This window comes from Natator depressus, chromosome 2 (genome assembly GCF_965152275.1).
Source record: "Natator depressus isolate rNatDep1 chromosome 2, rNatDep2.hap1, whole genome shotgun sequence".
Lineage (NCBI taxonomy): Eukaryota > Metazoa > Chordata > Testudines > Cheloniidae > Natator > Natator depressus.
The window spans coordinates 44,494,234-44,515,641 of NC_134235.1; the positions used below are offsets into that span (position 1 = coordinate 44,494,234).

Consider the following 21,408-nt stretch of genomic DNA (forward strand, 5'->3'; position numbering starts at 1 on the left):
TTCTGCGTACATTTATGTCAACTCTTAAGGAAAGAGCCTGCAAAACCTAGGCAACAGATCACCCTTTGAAACAACACTGCTGGGGGTCCTACATCAGCGGTCTGAAAAAAAAAACTAATGCTGGCACCATGCCTCCAAAACCTGGAGCATGAGTTCAGAATGCATGAAACCAGGTATAGCTCCTTTTTAACGGCAGAGTCTCCAGTCAATGTGTGTGATTTCATTTGTTCAGCAGTAAATCCAGCTCTAGACTAAATTCACTTTAATTAAAAAAATTAACAAAATGAACCAGGAACAGACTTCAGTTACATTTTTTGCTCATCTCAGCAGGCACACATATAAGAGGGAAGATAACTTATGTGTCAGGAGCCTTTTTCAGTTTGGTATGAATGCTTTAACTAAGCACAAGCAGCTGATCTGCAACCTTCCGTGCCCACAGAAGGTCACAGAAGAGTCAACAAGCGTATAATGAATGCTTTAACTGGGCACAAGAAGCTGATCTGCAACCTTCCATGGCCACAGAAGAATCAACAACTATATAATGCTGCATGTAAATTCCATATGAAAATCTATCCTTATACTGTCACCATAACAGGAAATGTTCTCCTAGTACCAAATTTTGATTTATTTGTAAACGAACGTCCTCCAAATATTGTACCTACATGCTGCCATACAAGTGATTTCCCCATCTTCTTAGTGCTTATGCATATAAACAGTGTACCATGTGGACAGATCCATTCTCAAAACAAGTGATATTTTTTATGAATCCCACGAAATGTCATGATCTTGGCAAGACAAAGTCTGAAGCCAGAGATAAAATACCACTGGTTTTCTACTCATCTTCTGAGGTAATTTTCCCTCTTTAACAGTTATAAATATCACTAAATTTGCCAATTATTGTAGGGAAGAGTATTGACGGGGAAGGGTAGTCATGTGGCTAACTCTTAGGAATGGCAGGCTATAGATTCTATTCTTGGTTTTGCTGCAAAACCACCTGTGTACCCTCATGCAAGTCACTTTACCTTTCTATGTTTCAGGTTTCCCAACTGTAAAGTGGGGATAATACTTTACCACCTTGCCATTCGACTGTTAGACCGAATGCTTGTAAAGAGCTTCAACATCCACAGATGGAAAGTGCAAAGTATTATTAAGTAGGCAGCAGGAAGGAGGAGTCTGACATGTGCATGCTCAATCAGAAGTGCCTCAAGTTATAAGGGGTGCTAGCAGGAGATTGCGGTTATCAGAACCTCAAGAGAGATATTTAGGTACCTCTACACTGCAATAAAAGACCCAGGGCACAGTTGCAGCTGACCCGAGTCAGCTGACTTGGGCTTGTGGGGTTCAGGTTTTGATGCTTAAAACTGCAGTGTAGACTTTCAGGCTCAGGCTGGAGCCCACAGTCTAAAACCCAACAAGAAGGGTGGGTCTCAGAGCCCAGACTCCAGCCCAAGCCCAAACATCTACATTGCAGTGTTTTGCCCCACAACATGAGCCAACTAACCAGTACTGTGAGATTCGGAGCCACAGGTTTTTTTTTTTATTGCAGTGCATAGGCATACCTTCAGGATCTAATTTGTTTGGGGGAGGGAAAAGGGGGTGAACTCAGCTGCATGACTACATGTCATCCAAAATTTGACTCTATTGTCTCATTTGGTCCCTCTACATATCATAATCCAAGATCAGAATGCAAATGGGAAGAGGTCAGGCCTGTGTTAGATCAGACCTTTACCAAAAGCAGGAGCTCATTCAAAATGCTGTTGTAAGCCATACATATTAGGAGCCATTTGCTAAGCCTTAAACTTCTGAATTTAGACATGCTAGGAATTATTGCTTATCCTATGTGGTTTTGAGATAATGAATACTGGAGCTATGCTCACAACCACCATGTTTAATGAGGTAATCCAATATCCCCAAGAGAAGTAGAAAATAAAAAACTAGCCATTTCAATTAATGAGAGTCCAGTCTCACCCTTCCCAAGTTTATTATTAATTTTTTTTGTGTGTGGCAGGGTAGCACCAGAAGGCCAAGAAAGAACCATGACTTTGATCCTCTCTTCTGAATTTAATAAGAGGATAAGGAATTAGGGTGCTGCTGATGACTGATGCATCATGTGCAGGACAAACTTGCTCATAGAGCATATTTCTCACTATCTCTTCAAAATTAACTTATTAAGTGGCATCCCATTTACATAATCTTCAACACTGTCACATTCCCCAGGGTACAATCTGGACTGCTGAACAGCTGTGCCCTCTCAATTCTCCAACCTGGAGTGCTTTTTACACTGCTTCGCAGTAAGAACAACTACTCCTGGCTTGTTCACAAACAATCTCTAGCATGGAAAATCACTCCAAACTGAATTATATGAGTGCTTCTAGCCAGCCACTCATGAATTATATTACAGAGTGACACCATCAAATTCCCAGTGCCAGACTTGTCCCCAGAAATTTGCGTTTTCTACTGCCCAGCTCTTTCCTTTTGGACAAAACAATCTCATAGAAAGTCCATCATTTCATTAATAGAAAATGATATGCACAAACGCTGTTATCTTAAATGGAGGTTTCCAAGCACTTCAATCCAAACACACACTGCTTTAGATAAAACAATAAAACAAATGTAATAACTACAGAAAGATAGATTTTAAGTGATTACAAGTAACAAAGCACAAGTCAGAACTGGTTACAAAAAATAAAAGACAAAATGCAAACTAATACTTAACTTAGCAAGCTAAGTGAACTTAGAGCATAAAGATTTTTCTCACCACCTGCTCACAGAAGTCTGGCTAGATTCCTTCAGCCAGGACCTCTCGCCCAGTTCAATGGTATGTCCTTTGTCTTTCAAATGAATAGAGATGAGCGAAGAGAGGTGATTTGGGGCCTCTGTTCCTCATTTTTATATCTTTTCCTCCGCTTTGCGAATCACCTCCAGCTGCAGTTCACATGACAGCCAGTCTGTTTACACAGGAAACTCCAGCTGTTGCATTGCCAAAATGTAAATTTCTTGCTCATACTCTTCTTCCTTCCAAAGAATGGCCGCTTAACCAGCTGATAGTCCATTTGATTTTATTGACAGCTGGCTGAGGCATCAGTTTGCCTTTTGTCTCTGAGGAACTGGTCTGTGCCTGCCTTTTGAAACTTGGAGCATGTCTCAGTAAAGTCATACAGTAGAATATTATAACTTTACATACAATGTGGGCACACGTTTTACTAGTACAAAAATGTTAAACAGATTATGAGATTTCAAATGATACCTCACAAGGTATACTTCGTACACAATTTGTCACAATCTTGTAAAAAGGATGAACATGAGGGTACAAACTGTCAGAAACAGAAGGCATTACCTTAGTTAAAGAGGCGGGCTTTATAGGTGAGAGCTGTAAGAGGCTCGCAGTGTGTGGTGGGTGAGGGTACAAAAGGGGATAGATAATACAGGCTGACTAATAGGTTATAATAAACATTCACAAAGAATAATCTGTCATCCCTCCTTAGTTTTGTTGACAGTTTCAGCCACCTGGATTGTCAGCAATCAGTAGATATGACATTGGCAGAGAAGTATGATCTATTGTCTAGATTTTGAGTACCAGATTTTTGAGAAACATTGCCAAATTAAGGACCTATTTCCAGATCATGAAGTCTCAAGTTCCTTGGCTTTCTGAGAGAATTTCAGGCCAATTCAGACTTAGAGCTAAGGTGATGGGCTTCATCCCACAGCCTGGGATTCAGATCCTTTCCTGACAGTTTATTTTAAAAGCAATTATATCTCTTTTTTGAATCATAGTGGAGATAGCAGAATAAGACAGAGATGATTCCATGCTCTGAAAAAAGTGGAGGTGAAGCCTATGTTCTTAAAAATTCTCACACAACCTCTCTGCAAGTGGTGAATTAAGATCTGGCAGTTTGGGCCACAGTACTGGGGAAGGTGGTAGTGATCGCCGAGTGTGTCCTGTGGCTAGCACTGATCTATAGGATAAAAATCTCTCTGTCTTTAAAATTACATATGCTGAGTTGGCCCTCCTCAGCCACTAATGATCAATATGTATGCCACAATAGCCACAGGATACCTGTCCTTGCTGGCAGTATTGGGTCTAACAGTGGCATTTAAAGTTTCTGATCATATGGATTTTGTTTCATCAGCGGGAAGATTTTGTTGAGCATGACTGGAAATGTTCTGAACTGATTCCAACATTACTTGAAGCAACAAGCTTAGATGATAAATTCTTTGCAGAGATTACATATTCCCTTAAGGATAGGTCTTGAGTATGATGATTTTCAGTTCTATATGTTGCCTGTTGGAGATCTTTGAGAGAGAGTACGGATGAGATAACACCATTAGACATCCAATCATATGTCTTAATCTCCTTTGACAACAAGGGTGATATTTGTTGTTTTCACACTTGTCTAGGTTCCTTCCCCACTCTGAACTCTAGGGTACAGATGTGGGGACCTGCATGAAAAACCCCCTAAGCTTATTTTTACCAGCTTAGGTTAAAACTTCCCCAAGGTACAAACTATTTTACCTTTTGCCCCTGGACTTTATTGCTGCCACCACCAAGCGTCTAACAAATATATAACAGGGAAAGAGCCCGCTTGGAAACGTCTTTCCCCCCCAAAATCCTCCCAAACCCTACACCCCCTTTCCTGGGGAAGGCTGGATAAAAATCCTCACCAATTTGCATAGGTGAACACAGACCCAAACCCTTGGATCTTAAGAACAAGGAAAAAGCAATCAGGTTCTTAAAAGAAGAATTTTAATTAATTAAAGTAAAAGAATCACCTCTGTAAAATCAGGATGGTAAATACCTTACAGGGTAATCAGATTTAAAACACAGAGAATCCCTCTAGGCAAAACCTTCAGTTACAAAAAGACACAAAAACAGGAATATACATTCCATTCAGCACAACTTATTTTATGAGCCATTTAAACAAAAGAGAATCTAACGCATATCTAACTAGATTGCTTACTAACTCTTTACAGGAGTTCTGACCTGCATTCCTGCTCTGGTCCCGGCAAAGGCAACACACAGACAGAGAGAAACTTTGTTTCTCCCCCCCTCCAGCTTTGAAAGTATCTTGTCTCCTCATTGGTCATTTTGGTCAGGTGCCAGCGAGGTTATCCTAGCTTCTTAACCCTTTACAGGTGAAAGGGTTTTTCCTCTGGCCAGGAGGGATTTAAAGGTGTTTACCCTTCCCTTTATATTTATGACAGCAGTTCTATCAGGAAAATCTAAGAATGAATCTGAACCTAAGCAAGACCAAGAATACAGGATATGAGAGAAGAGAGCCCTTTCTCTAGGCCTCCAAACTTTTAATAAGAATTGTTCACCTGCTTGTCTGGTCTACATTCTGGGTACATTTCTCAAGCAGAAGCTGACTTCAGAAAAATCAAGCATCAAAACTAGTCTAAATCATCTTCAGCATCATCCCGGGACTCCAGCCACATCTTTCACAAACTGATTTCATGCTCCACATCTTGTGACACTGAAGATAGAACTTTGCAATGTTCTCTACTGTGACTTAACAAAAAGGCCACAGCTAGCTCAAAATGTTGCAGCTCTGTCACAGTGAGGGTTGAGCAGGGGGATTTCTAGTGACCTATTGCTGAGTTCACTTCAACAGCTGTTTGTGAGGGCACACAACAAGCTTGATTTTTGGGGGGTTAATTTTAAGATACTTTGAACTCCACCCTCACTTGTGCTGAGATGCAGCAGGGAGGCAAAGGTGGCTCTAAGCCACCTCAGGGCTGTATGAACTTACACTATCTGGAACAATCTCTTAGGAACTATTCCACTGGGCCAGAACTGCCAGAACATATTATGCTCTGGCTCTGCCTTTGATGAATCCCATCCACCCAGAGGAAGCCAGAGAGCAGGCAATGTAAAGTCAGTGATATGAGTTCCGACGCCTTATTAGTGCCTTTTTTGATACCACCCCTATGTATAGAACACTCTCCTTATCCCAATTTGCCAAGCCATCTCCCACTGAATTTAAGTTGCTCCTAAAACTCACCTCTTCCACAAAACACGAAAATGTAAACCAAACCAAATATTAAGGGGAAAAAACTTTCTCTAAGTAATTTCTTTCTAAGTTCTGGATGTTACCCCTACAACTCCCTATATAAACACAAACATACACAGTGCAATCGGTATGGTCTATGAGAAAATTTTAGGCCTACAGTTTTCCAAAGTGATCTATGAGTCCTGGTGCCTCACTTTCAAGTGCCCAGCTTCACACACCTTAATGCAGCCTGATCTTTGGGAAGTATGCAGGGTACCTGCCCTCTGAATATCAGTCACCTATAAGCTGGTTCATTTGGGCACCCAAAAATGAGACACTCGAAAATCACTGGGTAGTTTGAAATTTAGATTGTAGCTCTTAAAATCCTACCTAAAGTAAAAAGCAACAAATATACAGAGGACATGAAAGATGATTGCTCTGTGGACTGAAGGGTCAGTTGGGTTTTTTGTTGTTGGTTTGTTTGTTTGTTTTTGGCAGGGGGGGAATGTCTTTTTGCTTCTGGTCCTCTATTAAATGCACAGAGATGGACATTTTACTGTCTCTACAACGGCCGCTATCAAAGCACACACAATACATTATCTGCACCTGTTAATTGTTGTTCTCTCTCTTTCCTTGCTCCTAAGTTTATACTTTTATATAAAGCAGATAGCAATAGCAAAAATTGCTATTGAATTGCAACTCTATCCAAATGGTTTCAAAATACTGTAGGAAGAATAACTCACTACGAGTAGGGCTCCGTGTCTGTCACGGACTTCTGCAGCTGCCAGTGGTGGCTGATCCCAGGTCTGCCCAAGCAGCTGGCTCCGGGGCCCGCTGCTCAGATGACCCCAGGGACAACCCACCTGCCTTTGCTGGAGCAGCTCTGCAGCCAGCCGCTTGGGCAGCCCTGCAGCCAGCTGCACCAGCTGCTGCTGGAGCAGCTCCAGGGCCAGCCACATTGCCTCTGCTCAGGTGGCCTTGGGCAGCAGTTCCTGGGCAGCCAGAGCTGCCACTGCTCAGCAGCCCCTGGCAGCTAGTGCTGCCGGCCCCGGGGGCCCCCCCAGCAGCAGCCCCCCAGTCCCCACCCCCCAGCAGTGCTGCACACCGCCCCAGCAGTTCCCCCCGGTACTCCGCCCCCCCCCCCCCCGAGATTCAGTCAGGGGTATTTATAGTATAAGTCATGAACAGGTGACAGGGCCATGAATTTTTGTTTACTGCCCATGCCCTGTTCATGACTTATACTATAAATACCCATGACTAAATCATAGCCTTAACTCTGAGCATTATCTTTGTAGTTTGAGCTGTGAAACATGATGCAAGGACAATGACTTCCTTTCTTCTTATTCTCCTACCCCTAACAAAGAGATAATGGCCATGTTGCCTGACATTTTGTTCAGACATAGGAACTCAGGAACAGTCACACCGGATAAGAACAGTCCTCCCTCTAGTCCCTCTAGTATCTTGTCTCTGAACAAGGCCACATCCAATGATTTAGAAGAAAGGCACAAAAATTCCCATCGTGGACAACTGTCAAGCTAGTGGTTGATTTATGCCCTGAAACTTGAGGGCATCTAACCCTTAAAAATATTTTATCCCATCTAAAATAACTACAGGATAATCTCAATATCCATATAAATAGCTCATCCTTTTTTGAATCACACTAGGCTTTTAGCCTCAATATCTTGTGGCAGTGAGTTCCATCTGTCAATTATCAGTTGTTTATAAATTTAATTGCTTTTAACCATTTTAAATTTGCTGCTTTCATTTTCACCAAATAACTCTTTGTTCTTGTATTATAAGAAAAGAACCCCATGCACATAAGGCTTACAAGATTTGTACTCTCTTCTTCTTCATGCTATACAGCAAACTGGATTGGTTCTTTTTTTCTGTCTATTCCTAATCTCTGATTAATGTTAAAGTATAGTCCCAGTACCAGACAAGAGATGCAATGCTATGAGAAGACTGGGTGCAAAAAGTCTGAAAATATATTTCTCTCTCTCTCTCTCCCTCACACACACACACACTCAAAATAGTTTCAAGCAAAATGGACACCTTTGATGTCAAAAAAGAAAGACAATTTATTCTCAAATTTTATTTGTGAGTTGTTTTGTTTTGTATGGGGAGGATGAAGTTTGAGGTTTTTTGTTTGTTGGTTTTAAGCAACAGGATTAATTTAAAGTTGTATCACATTGTTTCTAGATTACATAACAGTCAAGATGGAATAATCTGGAAATGCAGCATTTTTCCAGCATCACCTGAGCTTTTTAAAATTTTATTTTGTAAGTTAAATCATATTTGGGAACCAGATTCAATTAAGATAATGCTGGATAAAACTACTAGTAATGTATAATTGTCCCAAATTTGATTTTTTTTGGAGTTTAACATATTGATATTAGTGGCATTTTCATTACAATTGTATAAGACTATACCAGTGAAATTATATACTTATAGTACAAGTACTCCTGTTCTTTTACAGTATTAAGGTTCTTAAAGTTAAATCATGCCAATGCAGATGTTCCCAATTACCCTAAAAGCACAAATACTTACACAAACCGGTTGGTTCCAGCTACAGAATAATTCAATTAAAGAAGTGCTTATAATTGAGCAGCATGAATGATAGTTAAGGCTAGCCATTCTGCGACACTGTAAAGAAATAACATCTATACTGTGCATCAGAGAAGTAGCTAGAGAGTCCATTTTGGGCAGGCAAGAAAATAACATGGCATTTACCAGAGACAGGTATAAAGTGTTGCCTAAGGCTGGGCACAATGATGTTAGATAGATAGAAGACTTTATTTCTCTGGAATCATTCATTAGTTTGTACTTTTCACCCGTAAAATCACCAGATAAATCCAGATTGGCATTACTTACCTATGGCTACCAAAATAGACTACAGCTCCACCCCTAGTTTATATTAGTGCTGGAAAGGGAGATGCAATAGGTAATGTGATACAGTACATCTCATTAGACCAACATACACGCTGAAATCACAAGCTCTCCATGAATACAGGATCCTGTCTGCAGATAATAGCTTTGGCAGAGACCCTTTTTTATGTATGCAATGTTTTGTGACTTGTTTACTGCAGTTCTCAAGGCTCCTACAGGTAATTGTGTAATATTGATGCTTACATCTAAAACAAAACAACATTTCAAGACACAAAGTTATTTTGTAGCTCTTTGTTTGTTCCTGATTTGAAAGTGGGAAGTGATGGCCAGTTACACTGGTATACATTGCATAACACCGGCATTCATCCTTGTGTCACTGGTCTCTCATACGCTGCAATATGTCTTGTGTTACTGTCAAAGTGATAGGTACATAGTAACATTAATCCCCTGTTCACAGACCTTGGTCAAAAACAAGAAATGATGTTCGTTTACGATGTATAAAAAGTGAGGGATGTAAAAAACTCTCTCCTACACATCCCATTACATTGGGTCTAATTAAAATGTACAATTCTTTTTTTCTAGTTTTTTTTTTTAACCCATGCTTCATTGTAACACTAAGAAGCAAGAAATAAAAACTCTACTGAAAAGTGACAATGGTCTGACTAAAGCTACTTAAAATGTGAAAATCAGATGTATTACTGTACCTTGAGGTACCTGTTGAATTGCCAGCATCATCCCAGAGACTGTATCAGGAATCAAGTTTTCCTTCAAATTGTAACTGGGTGCCCACTTCAAAATAGGCAGCCTTCTTACACACCACAGTTTGATATCTTCACAGCGAAGAGCATGGATCTTCCTCCACACTACACTTTTCTTTCTCCTTTTTGCCCCTGCCATGCTTTATCTCCCCCAAAGTTTCTTCTTAACAAATTATCACTGCAGAATTATCCTGTTCAGTGCCAGTCTTCAGTTCTTCTTCTGAGAGTTTTCAGTTTCAAAGCTATAGAAAGAGATGAACAGAAGCACTTACATTCTGCAGCTGTTCTCTTGTATTCAATATACGTGATAAGTAGGTTTGCTTTTAACCTTGTAAATAGCCATCTGAAAGGGAAAGACTATTCATATTAAATATAACATTTTCTTCTCTTTTTGGAAATTTGGTCTACTCTTAGGTAAGTTTATGATTCTCTTCTCTGTAATTTCCCCCCTTCTATTCACTGTAGTGCTTTTGCTTTTGGCCTCAGGCCAGTGGTAAAATGAGGTAGTACTGGGCGTATGTTCAATGTGGGCTGGGTTATGCTAATACAACCAGGAAGCGTCCAGCCAGACAAGCCTCTCCCTGACAACCACACAGAAAACAGCTTTATGCTCTCTTGTGAGGAAAATGCACACAAAACCCTTCTCTCTGCACTCAGAGGCATGTATTCGCCATGCATTAAGCGCTAACTACATTTAAGTTACCAAACATGTTGCATAAGTTTTGCAGTATTCATTTCTTACGTTTGCTGCTATATGATACCTTAATCAAAGCAATAGTTCAGAGAGAGAAAGTTAAGCATTAAGCTTCTGGTCACTGTAAAAAAGCGCTGAAAAAAAACAGTTCTTAAAAATAAACTGAAGGGTCAGATTAAACCAGCGATAGGTAGGATAACAAAATTCATACTACACTGTGGAAGATTTGCAAACTATCAGTTCCAGCTGCACAGTGACAATAATACTTGTGTCTCCAGCTCCTTTTTACAACTATTCATTCGGTTATCTTCTATTGCTGCTCCTGGCAGTTTATTTGACACATACTCTCTCTACTGAGACAGTACATAAAATACCTTCTTATCTTACAATAAATTCATACCCCTTGTTTCAGGTGCACAGATACCACAGTGATGAGGAAGATAGCAATATAAGTGTCCAGACATTTAAATGTTTTGTGCGTTACACTGGCTCCACTAGAGCAGGGAAACAATGGCATTCTTATGAAAAAAATACAGTCTGCATGTATAGGTAGTGCAAACTAGAGAGACAATATATTAAGCAACAGTTCAGTAGCAAAGTATGAGTACAAGGTGTATAACCAATGAGGCCTGTTCTTTCCATCTTCATTCTGGAGTCTCTGTGGCATTCCAAATGATCTCTCACACATATTTTCCACTTCTTTTTAGACAGCGCTTGCAAACTAAGGGGAACAACACTGCAGTGTTGCCAACTCTTGTGATTTGATTGTGAGTTTTGCACTATTTGGTGTTCTTCTTAAATCGCCAGCTCCTTGAATCATATTAGTATGGGAAGATTTCAGCCTTAATTTAAAAAAGCAGAAGTAGGTTTCTAGGCCTCGCGATTATGGAGGAAATCTTTGAAAAGTGATCCCTACAGATGGCAAACAAACAGACGGCAAACAAACAGAACTCTGATTTTACTATCTTGTACAACCTCCTGATTTTTAAGTAAATCTCATGATATTGTGGGGCTTGACTCATGATTTTTGAACACTTGATGTTCTTTCAACACTGAATTGTGCACAGGAATCCAAAGCCCCGATCTTACCAATATTTAAGCATGAGCTTGATGTTCAAGTCAATGATATTATTCACATGCATAAGATTAAGCCTGACTGGGTCCAAAAGTGGCCTCATTCATCTTCTAAATAAAACTAATATAGTTGTTTCTTTAATCCACACTGCCACACTCTGTTTCTGTTGTCTGTGTGTTTAATTTTTATCACTGTTAAGCACTGTACTAAACTTCCAGATTCTATAACAATTCAGATTTTGTAGTATATTATGTTTTTATTTGAACTGCAATCTAACTGGATTTTTTGTTATATGATATTCTTTCAATCACACTGTCGATATGTACCATGACCAAAATATTACAGCAATGCTGTGTCAGCCTAGGAGATCCAAGGGCCAGCTATAAAATTATACATATATAAAAGCTCAAACAACAGTTGATTCTTCACACAAAACTTTAAAAAAAAAGGTAGTCAAACTTTGGACTTCATCTGACAACACTCCACATGAGTACTTTGCATTTAAAAGCATATGGGAAAAAGTAACGAGCACAAAAGAAAGCAAGGAATCACAACCCTACACTAATGAGCCTCAAATGCTGGACAGCCTCAAAGTTATTGCCAGGAGAAAGGGTGAGTTCAGGGAGGAGAGTGTTTAATTAATTCCTCATTCATATGGAAAAATCAATGTTAAAGTTAATCCAGACATGCCCATTCTCTGCCCTGCCCCTTTTTTATTTTATATACTTTCTGAGGAAGGGAATAATCGTGCAATGGGAAATGACTGTTATTTCTGCTCAGTGCAGTAGACATTTACTGATTAACCATTCGTGCACCCATATATGGCATCTACTCACAGTTGCACTGGAGCACAACCACTTTGTGCTTCCTGTTCACACCATACAAAGACTTCTGGGACTGAAGTCTTTACATTCACTAACTCATCTAAAAGGTCAGGTCAGAGATTCACAACCTAGTCCTTTCCTTGTTTTCACATGGTAAAAAGCAGGTAGAAATCCTCAAATCCACAGCTTGAGGCACCCAATTGTTCTTTAATTTTGATGCAAGATTCCGCATGTCTAATTGTAACATTTACTAAACAAAAAACCCCTAGTATTTGTGTGTCTGTGTGTGAGAGAGAGATATCTATTCATACACATAGAAATATGAATGCAAATCTAAATGTAGAAATAGTTGCAACTCAACAGTGTCCACGGATATTTTGAAACACTCATACAAGCTCTGGGGAGTGGAAGAACCAATTCAAATCAAGATCACACTTCCCACTCCTTAACCCTTTGACACCAAAGTGCTGAAACATTTTGAGAAACCCAGTTTTTGAGATTTTCCAGTCTCATGTTTGCAGAGCCATTAGATTTGGCTAGTTTGGATATGTATCTGATCTTTTGGATCATTAACAAAATAACAAACTTTTGTCCATCATCAATAACATGGAATGGGGTTTGTCTATATGTGTGTGTGTATATATATGTACACCTCTACCCCGATATAACGCGGTCCTCGGGAGCCAAAAAAATCTTACCACGTTATAGGTGAAACTGCATTATATCGAACTTGCTTTGGCCTCGAGCATTTCCATTATTAATAGTCACTTCCCGCCCCCTGACTGACCCCTCAGAACCCCTGACCCATCCAACCCCTCCGCTCTTTGTCCCCTGACTACCCCCTCCAGAGACCCCCCGCCCCAACCACCCCTCCCAAGACCCCACCCCCTGTCTAAGTCCCCCTGCTCCTTGTCCCCTGACGCCCCTTCCAGAGACCTCCCCCCGTCCCTAATCACCCCCCGGATCCCACCCCCACAACTCCACTGTCCCCTGACTGCCCCGACGCCTATCCACACACCCGCCCCCTGACAGGCCCCCCGGGACTCTCACGCCCTATCCAACGCCCCCATTCCCCGTCCCCTAACCGCCCCGCCCCCAGAACCATCCAACTCCCCCTGCTCCCTGACCGCCCCCCGAGACCCTCTGCCCCTTATTCAACCCCTCTGCCCTGGCCCAGCACCTTTAATTCGCCGCTCAGAGCAGCGTGTCGGAGCCAGACACAGTGACGCGCTGATCCGCCAGAGCACGCAGCCCCAACCCCCAGAGCGCTGCTTTACTGCGTTATATCCAAATTTGTGTTATATCGGGTCGTGTTATATCGGGGTAGAGGCGTATATATAGTTCCCTGTGCATAGCCACCCAGCAGGCTATCAATTGCTGGGCAGTTCAGCTGTCCCTCCCACCACTGCCATGTGCTGCTCCTGCCCTCTGCCTTGGAGCTGCTCCTGGGAGCTCCTGCTTGCTGTGCAGGGCCAGGGGGGAAGAGTGGTGCTAATGTCAGGGTGTCCCCCTCCTCCCGTTCCTGTACCCTATCTCCAAGAGCAGGGGAGGACACAACAGGGCTCATGATAGAGGGAGCTTGCTGGCAGCAGCTGCTGTCTCAGCTTGCTGATCTACTTAAAAAGGCAATGTACTTAGAGTGGGGTCAGCGTACTTAAAGGGGTAACACCTGTCTCTCTCTCTCTCACACACACGAAGTGTGTGAATCTGTCTGCCATGCTGTCTCCCCTCCCTCCATTTGTGCGGCCTTGTAGAGTGTGAGGCTACATTAACGACAATGTGTTAACCCTTGAGGGCTCAGCCGAGTGCTAGTTCATCAATTAGCAGTAAGGCATTCCCTGGGAAATACCCCACCCTCTTCCAACCTCTGACCCTCTTCCAACCACTACCTCAACCAAGCTTCACAATCATCATTGCTGTGTACAGTATTAAATTGTTTAAAACTTATACTGTGTATATGTGTGTGTGTGTGTATACATATATATATAAAATATAATCTTTTGTCTGGCGAAAAAAATTTCCCTGGAACCTAACCCCCGTTGTTTACATTAATTCTTATGGGGAAATTGGATTCACTTAACATCGTTTCACTTAAAGTAGCATTTTTCAGGAACGTAACTACAGTTTTGAATTTAATTCTGGAAAATAAACATAGTTGGCTAGAGGATGACTGAACTCCTTGGGTCAAGAAGAGAGAAAATAGAGTCTTTTCATGAGAATTTTGAGTTCCAGGGCAAATGTCGAATTTTAATAGAAACTGGATTTTACTGCAGGGATTTACTTTTCAGGAGTAGAAGATGGATTATATCAGGATTCATCCTAACAATACTGTCCTTGTTAGTCACCCTGAGCACACTAAAGTACCTCTTTCACTGGAGGCAATAATAAGAATGACACTAAGAATGGCAACATACCAGAGCCCTCTCCACAGACTAGAGCTAAATTTCAACTAATTTTTTTTTCCAGTGAAACCAAAATAGTTCATGGAAACATATCAGTTTTCATGAAAATTCTGTCTGGAAGGTTTCTCAGGTCCAGGATGGAATTTCATTTCTGAGGGGAGATACAGAGCCTGACCTCCCAACCCCAGAATAGCCAGTAGTGTGGTGATTAGACCACTCACCTGAGATTTGAGAGACCCAGGTTCAAATCCATGATTTGTCTGCTTTGGAGTAGGGACTTAAACCTGGATCTCTCCCATCCCATAGGGTCACTGTTGATCTCCCTTGTATTTGGAAAGGTCTCAGTTTTATTGCAATCCAAAATGAAAATCAACCTCAAAACAGAAGAGTTTTCTGGCCAGCCCTACTATAGGCCAGGAGTCTGGATGTCTAGATGAAAATAAATCTATGCTTAAAACTTAGGTATACCCAATGGCAAAAAATCACTACAAAAGTATTTAGATCACAAATAAATAAGAAGCATTTTAAAACATCACTCCAAAATCATAATATGATAAATAATAATGTCCTAACTTAAATACACACCAGAAAACAAAAACAACAAAGAAATTCCATGTTAAAAGGCTGCCATTAATTATTTAGCCTCAAGCCATGCAGTTCCTTCATACTGTACCTCCTAATGTAGAAGAACCAGTGTTGCAAGGTTCCTGCCTTCCCAAGAGAGCCCATGGTATATAAGATGCAGTTCTTAGGGTCACTGAAGGACAAAATGGCAGACTTATATTTGAGTGCCTTTGCTTTTGTAGGTTTAAGTTAAGCTGCATGTGCTATTGTAACACTGTGTTACATTCAAAAAGCTTTTATGGTCATTTTATGCACTGTACAGCCCCTCTTTCAAGTGATCAGATAATTCTTTTTCTGTATAACATACAGTAGCATGGATTCTAATATTGCACAGCATGTATAATGTTGTATACAGTGTCAGTATAGGTAACACAGAACACAGATTGTACACAAAGAGGAAAAAAATGAATGCATTATAACTAGATCTGGGGAACTCTTCATATTTAGTTCAGAACAAGTTCTTGGAGAGACAGAGTACCTCGGTGAGTATGGCCCTTACCTCCAGCAGATCCCCAAGATCTGCATAAATCTCTTGGCTGGGGGATACATGGGTTTAGGGGAAGTGATAATCTGGCTCTGCTACGGAATGGGAGAACCCAACACATCACTCCCAAAAAAGAATCCCAGGAAAAGAGTGACTTATAAGTGACTCCTCTACATGGGAATAACTTGCGTAGGAAGCTCTTGTGTGTCAAAACTGGTTTGCAGGCCCTTGAAACAATTTGTGTTTGAATTAACTTGATTCACCCATGGTGGAATGTGGGTGCAATCTCACAGGCAAGTTCAAGTTCAACAGGTTGTTACATGCTGATGTTCAGTCACAAGGGTCTGAATGTAGTTTACAGATTTTATTACCACCAGAGGTAGGAAGAGTCACTTGCTAGACATTAACATGACTTGCCCATTGTAACTTTTCCCAAGAAGAAAATTTGCACTCTATATTTACCAAACAGCAGCCACCAATATTCATGGACGAAGGTAAAGGATTCTAAAAAAAGCTTTGAAGGACAGTTCGCAGACACAAAATAAGTTTAACCAACCACAGGCAGTTTCGAGAATGAAAGCTGAATTCAGCCAAGGCTGATCAAATACTTTTCCAGTTCAAGTCAAACAGTTTGCACAACCCCAACATTCAGGCTGAAGCATATGATAGAGCACTACACAACCTACTGGCATGCTTACAACAGAACACTGAAAAATGGAGCAACAGAAAAGCCATGACAAAATTAGTACTTTTAAAAATATTAAACATTTACTGAATGAACTTGAAGTCCATGCAGGGAAAAAATGTTATAGATCACATGTACTATATAGAACATTGAACTAAGCAAATGAAGTTCCAGCTATTTACACATGCTCATAGCTGCTATCAAAAACTGTATGCAGTCTTCTATTTCTCTATTTATATCTGTGTACTGAAAGCCTACATAATCCACTAGCTCCAAAACATCCAAATTTATTTATTTGGACAACTCTACGAAAATAAATGAAACCTGTTTTTAATAACATGTATCCTGAAAAATGCCTCTGGACCAAAACATTATACATTGTTAAATTTGACCCTAACAATATATAATTAATGAAATCCCAAACCCCTGAAAGAAAAGATTTCACTGAAAGATAAAACAGCCCCTTCACCATACAATACTTCAAGATCTGCCATGAAACCTAGAGAACGGCCCACAACAAAAACCCAGATCCAACCAGCCTGATTGTGGAAAAGTTCAGGTCCTGATGTGACTTTATGGCTTAGCCTTGTCTAGGGTGAACAGATGTCACGATATTTGGGGCTTTTTCTTACAGAGGTGCCTATTACCCCTCACCCCTGTCCCGATTTTTCACACTTGCTAGCTGGTCACCCTAGGCTTGTCTCTAAACAAGATTTTCCACATTGCTAGGTTAATTATGTTGCATTTTTCAATAACTGTGTGAAGCAACAATGGGTGAGGTAATATCTTTTATTGGCCAACTTCTGTTGGTCAGAGAAACAAGCTTTCAAACTAACACAGAACTCTTCTTCAGGTTGTCTCCTCCAGGCCCCAAAGAAGGGCTCTGAGTAAGCTTGAAAGCCTGTCTCTCTCTCTCTCTCTCTCACACCCCGCCCCCCAACAGAAGTTGGTCCAATAACAGATATTACATCACCCCCTTTGTCTCTAATATCCTGGGACCAACACAGCTACAACACTGCATGAAGCAACAGTGACATCCAGTGGTTTTGTTAGGTACATTAGTGTTGATTATGCTGTATGAATAGGATCACAAGGACAGTGTCCACAGTGGTTGGCTCTATAAACAAGGTTCTCTAAACTCGGCAATATTAGCTGTATAATTAAACGGCATCGTATGTAGAAACTGAAGTTTGATACTTGCTAAAAGAGACTTACTTAATATATTGCAAATGCATTCATTGCTGAGCAAGTCAAGAGAAATTAAAGATAGTTACAGAGAGCTGACCTGCTGTAAGACTAGCAAGATATCAGTCACATTCACTGCTAAGTATCTCATACAAAGTAACAGGAACTCTGCCACTGGACCAAAATGAGCAGCAGGAAAACAGCTACAACTCTACTTATAGGCCTTTGAGAAGGCAGTAGAGCCCATAAGCAGATGGCGTTGAAACACCAGGAAAGATAGAAAATCTGATGATGCAGTAGTTGCCTTAAATGTCTACTAGTGAGCCACCTGTAAACAGTCCCTAGTGTAAACTAAAGCTGAACCCTCCCGTCTCCCATGTAGCATAAATCAGAGGCAAGGCAGAGATGAAAACGCTCGCAGCCCAAAGTGGATAGGGTTGCCAGGTGTCCAGTTTCCAATCGGAACACCCGGTCGAAAAGGGACCCTCAAAAGGCTCCGGGCCATTAAAAGTCTGGTCAGCAGCACTAAGGCAGGCTCCCTGCCTGCCATGGCTCCGCGCAGCTCCCGGAACCAGCGGGATGTCCCACCTCCAGCTCGTAGGCGTGGGGTAGCCAGGGGGCTCTGTGCACTGCCTCCGCCCCAAGCGCCAGTTCTGCAGCACCCATTGGCTAAGAACCACAGCCAATGGGAGCTCCAGGGGTGGCACTTGCAGACGAAGGAGCATGCAGAGCCACCTGTCTGCACCTCCGCCTAGGAGCCAGAGGGGGGACATGCCACTGCTTCCGGGAGTTTCCAGAGGTAAGCACCACCCAGATCCTGCACCCCTAACCCCGTCCCATGCCCCAACATCTTGCCCCAGCCCTAATCCCCCTCCCACCCTCTGAACCCCTCAGTCCCAGCCCAGAACACCCTCCTACACCCCAAACCCCTCATCTGCAGCCCCACCCCAGAGCCTGGACCCCCCACTCGGAGCCCGCACCCTCAGCCAAAGCTCACCTTCCAAATCCAGGTGAGTGGCCCCTTCCACCCTGCCATGTGGGCTTGGGAGAAAGCTGCAAAAAGGAGTCAGCCAGAGACTCCAGCCAGCCTGTAAGGGCAGAAGCAGCCAAAGCAGGCACCTCCGGACACAGAGAGAACTTTCTACAGATTTGGCTGGACTTTCTCTGCCCTGTGCTGATTAGCTATTTGCTCCAACCTTCCCCCTCCTTCACAGTCTCTTTCTCTTCACCTCAGCTTCACTCCTCTCACCCTTTTCTCCCCTGCCCTGGCCCCCCTCAGCCTCCTTCCATTCAGTGTCCCTTCTCCCTTCCCTTTAGCTGATCCCCTCTTACCTTAACCCACCAAAAATAATCCTGGAACTAGCACAACAGACATTTGTCGCTATCATCTCGTTCACTTTGCTTGTGTGTTATGTCTCTTCCCCCACACTGTCTGGTTTATTCAGCTTGTAAACTCTTCAGTACAGGGACCATTTTTTGCTCTCTGTTTGTTGTGGTTTAATAATGATGTTACTCATGCCAAGCACAATGGGATTCTGGTCCATGACTAGGGCTCCTAGGTGCTACAGGACTAATAAAGGGAAAACACACCCTCAAATAATTATCCAACCTTTAGTCTAGACTGTCTCAATCAAAAACCACCCTGCTTTGCAAGCCACTGGTCCAGACCTTCAGGTGTTTCCTTGATTCTCCTAAAAAGCTGCTCCATTGACCTTAGTCCACTGGCTCCACAAATGCTGTGGACTGGTTCACATTTGGTAAACGCCCAGGGTTTCTCCTGATAGAAGAAGAGGGATGTGAACACTGTTAACTTCTTGGCAACTGTACACCAAATCCTTTTAGTCAGCCCCAAAATGGGTGTGAGCAGAGAACTCCATTTGTATGTCTACCCTGGGCAAGCCACAACAAATATCTTAACAGCAACACTATATTTTCCACCAGCTATATCTGTCCCTACAACTGATTTTCATTACCTTGAAGTCAAGTTGTTAGGACCCCAAAATAATTCTGTTTATCAGAGAGGGCACATCTCCCACAATGGGCTTGATAAGACTTACCACATTTCTCAAGACTTACACAAGGCCACAAGACTTACTGGTGAGGTTATACCTGAAACAAACACTTCTGGGAGAGTCTTCACTTTGACGGAGGTTGTTCTACCCAACAAGAGATCCTTTCCATTTCCTATTTTAGCTCTGACTTGCCATTTTCATCAATTTATTCTTAAGATTCAAATGCTCTCTATCCAAATTCTGTGCTGTGCATTGGGTGTTGCTACAGAGGAAAAGCTGTAGGAGTAAAAGAATCCTCCCATAATCTCAGCTGCAGAGCTAGTCCATGGCTGTTACTGCAGCTGTGAGACTGCAATTGTACCCAGGAATCTAATATGTTAAGTAGCTTGCCAACACACTAACCACAACGACAGATGGAATCAGAGAGTAGATTGCTATGGTTGTACCATGCCTCAGGGTCATACTGGATTCTTTTCTGCTTTTGGACATGAATACTGTCATGGTAGCCAGAAATGCCTTCTATTTTCATTTAACTAGAAAACCGCACCTCACACACCCTCTTCTCTCAGAAGAGATTTTAGCCAACAGTGATCATTCAATCTTGAGGAATTCCAAATTAGTGTTGCAGTACAATTTACCTAGCATTGAAAGTGACCAGCACAAAAAGGCTGCAATTAGTACATCGTTCAGCAGCACATAAAGACCAGCTCCGACACATCATAGATAGGTTTTGCAAACTCCACTGAATTTCCATGCACTTAACCAAATTTCCAAATCCCAGTCCTAAAATACAAAACCCTTAACAAATTGGGACATGGCTACCTCAGAGACCACTTCCCCCTCCATGACCTAAAACATCTGTAGCACACAGGGCTGTGAAGGAAGGATAGTCCAGTGATTAGGGGCACTAGCCTGGGACTTAGGAGTCGTGGATTCAATTCCCTGTTCTGTCACAGACTTCCTGTGTGACCTTGGCCAAATAATTTAGTTTCTCTCTGCCTGAGCTGCCCATCTGTCAAATGTGGATAATAGCATTTCATTATCGCAACAGTGGTATTGTCAGGCACTCAGATACTATCATAATATAAACTGTCCATCAGGAAGTTTAGACTTGAAATTAGACAAAGGTTTCTAACCATCAGAGGAGTGAAGTTCTGGAACAGCCTTCCAAGGGGAGCAGTGGGGGCAAAAGACATATATGGCTTCAAGATTAAGCTTGGTAAGTTTATGGAGGGAATGTTATGATGGGATAGCCTAATTTTAGCAATTAATTGATCTTTGACTATTAGTGGTAAAGATGCCCAATGGCCTATAATGGGATGTTAGATGCGGTGGAATCTGAGATACTACAGATAATTCTTTCCTGGGTGTCTGGCTGGTGAGTCTTGCCCACATGCTCAGGGTTTAGCTGACTGCCATATTTGGGGTCAGGAAGGAATTTTCCTCCAGGGCAAATTGGCAGAGGCCCTGGGGGTTTTTCACCTTCCTCTGGAGCGTGGGGCATGGGTCACTTGCTGGAGGATTCTCTGCACCTTGAAGTCTTTAAACCCTGATTTGAGGACTTCAATAGCTCAGATGTAGGTTAGGGGTTTATTAGAGGAGTGGGTGGGTGAGATTCTGTGGCCTGCGTTGTACAGGAGGTCAGACTAGATGATGATAATGGTCCCTTCTGACCTTAAAGTCTATGAGTCTATAATGGGGGCCACATACTCTAAAATAAATAGAGAGACCCAAATTTGAACTCCCAGACTCTAAGCATTCTCGCTGGCAGAATCCTGTTCTTGCTGGC

At 42.0% G+C, this 21,408-nt stretch overlaps 1 protein-coding gene across 1 annotated transcript in view; it reads right to left on the minus strand.

Moving 5' to 3' along the window:
* Positions 1 to 21,408, minus strand: part of SLC26A7 (solute carrier family 26 member 7) — a 158,258-nt gene that overhangs the window by 112,258 nt on the left and 24,592 nt on the right. Inside the window, exon 3 of the mRNA XM_074944113.1 lies at positions 9,581 to 9,876. Within this exon, the coding sequence (XP_074800214.1) occupies positions 9,581 to 9,773 (193 nt within the window). The 5' untranslated portion in view covers positions 9,774 to 9,876. The remainder of the gene's footprint in view (positions 1 to 9,580; positions 9,877 to 21,408) is intronic.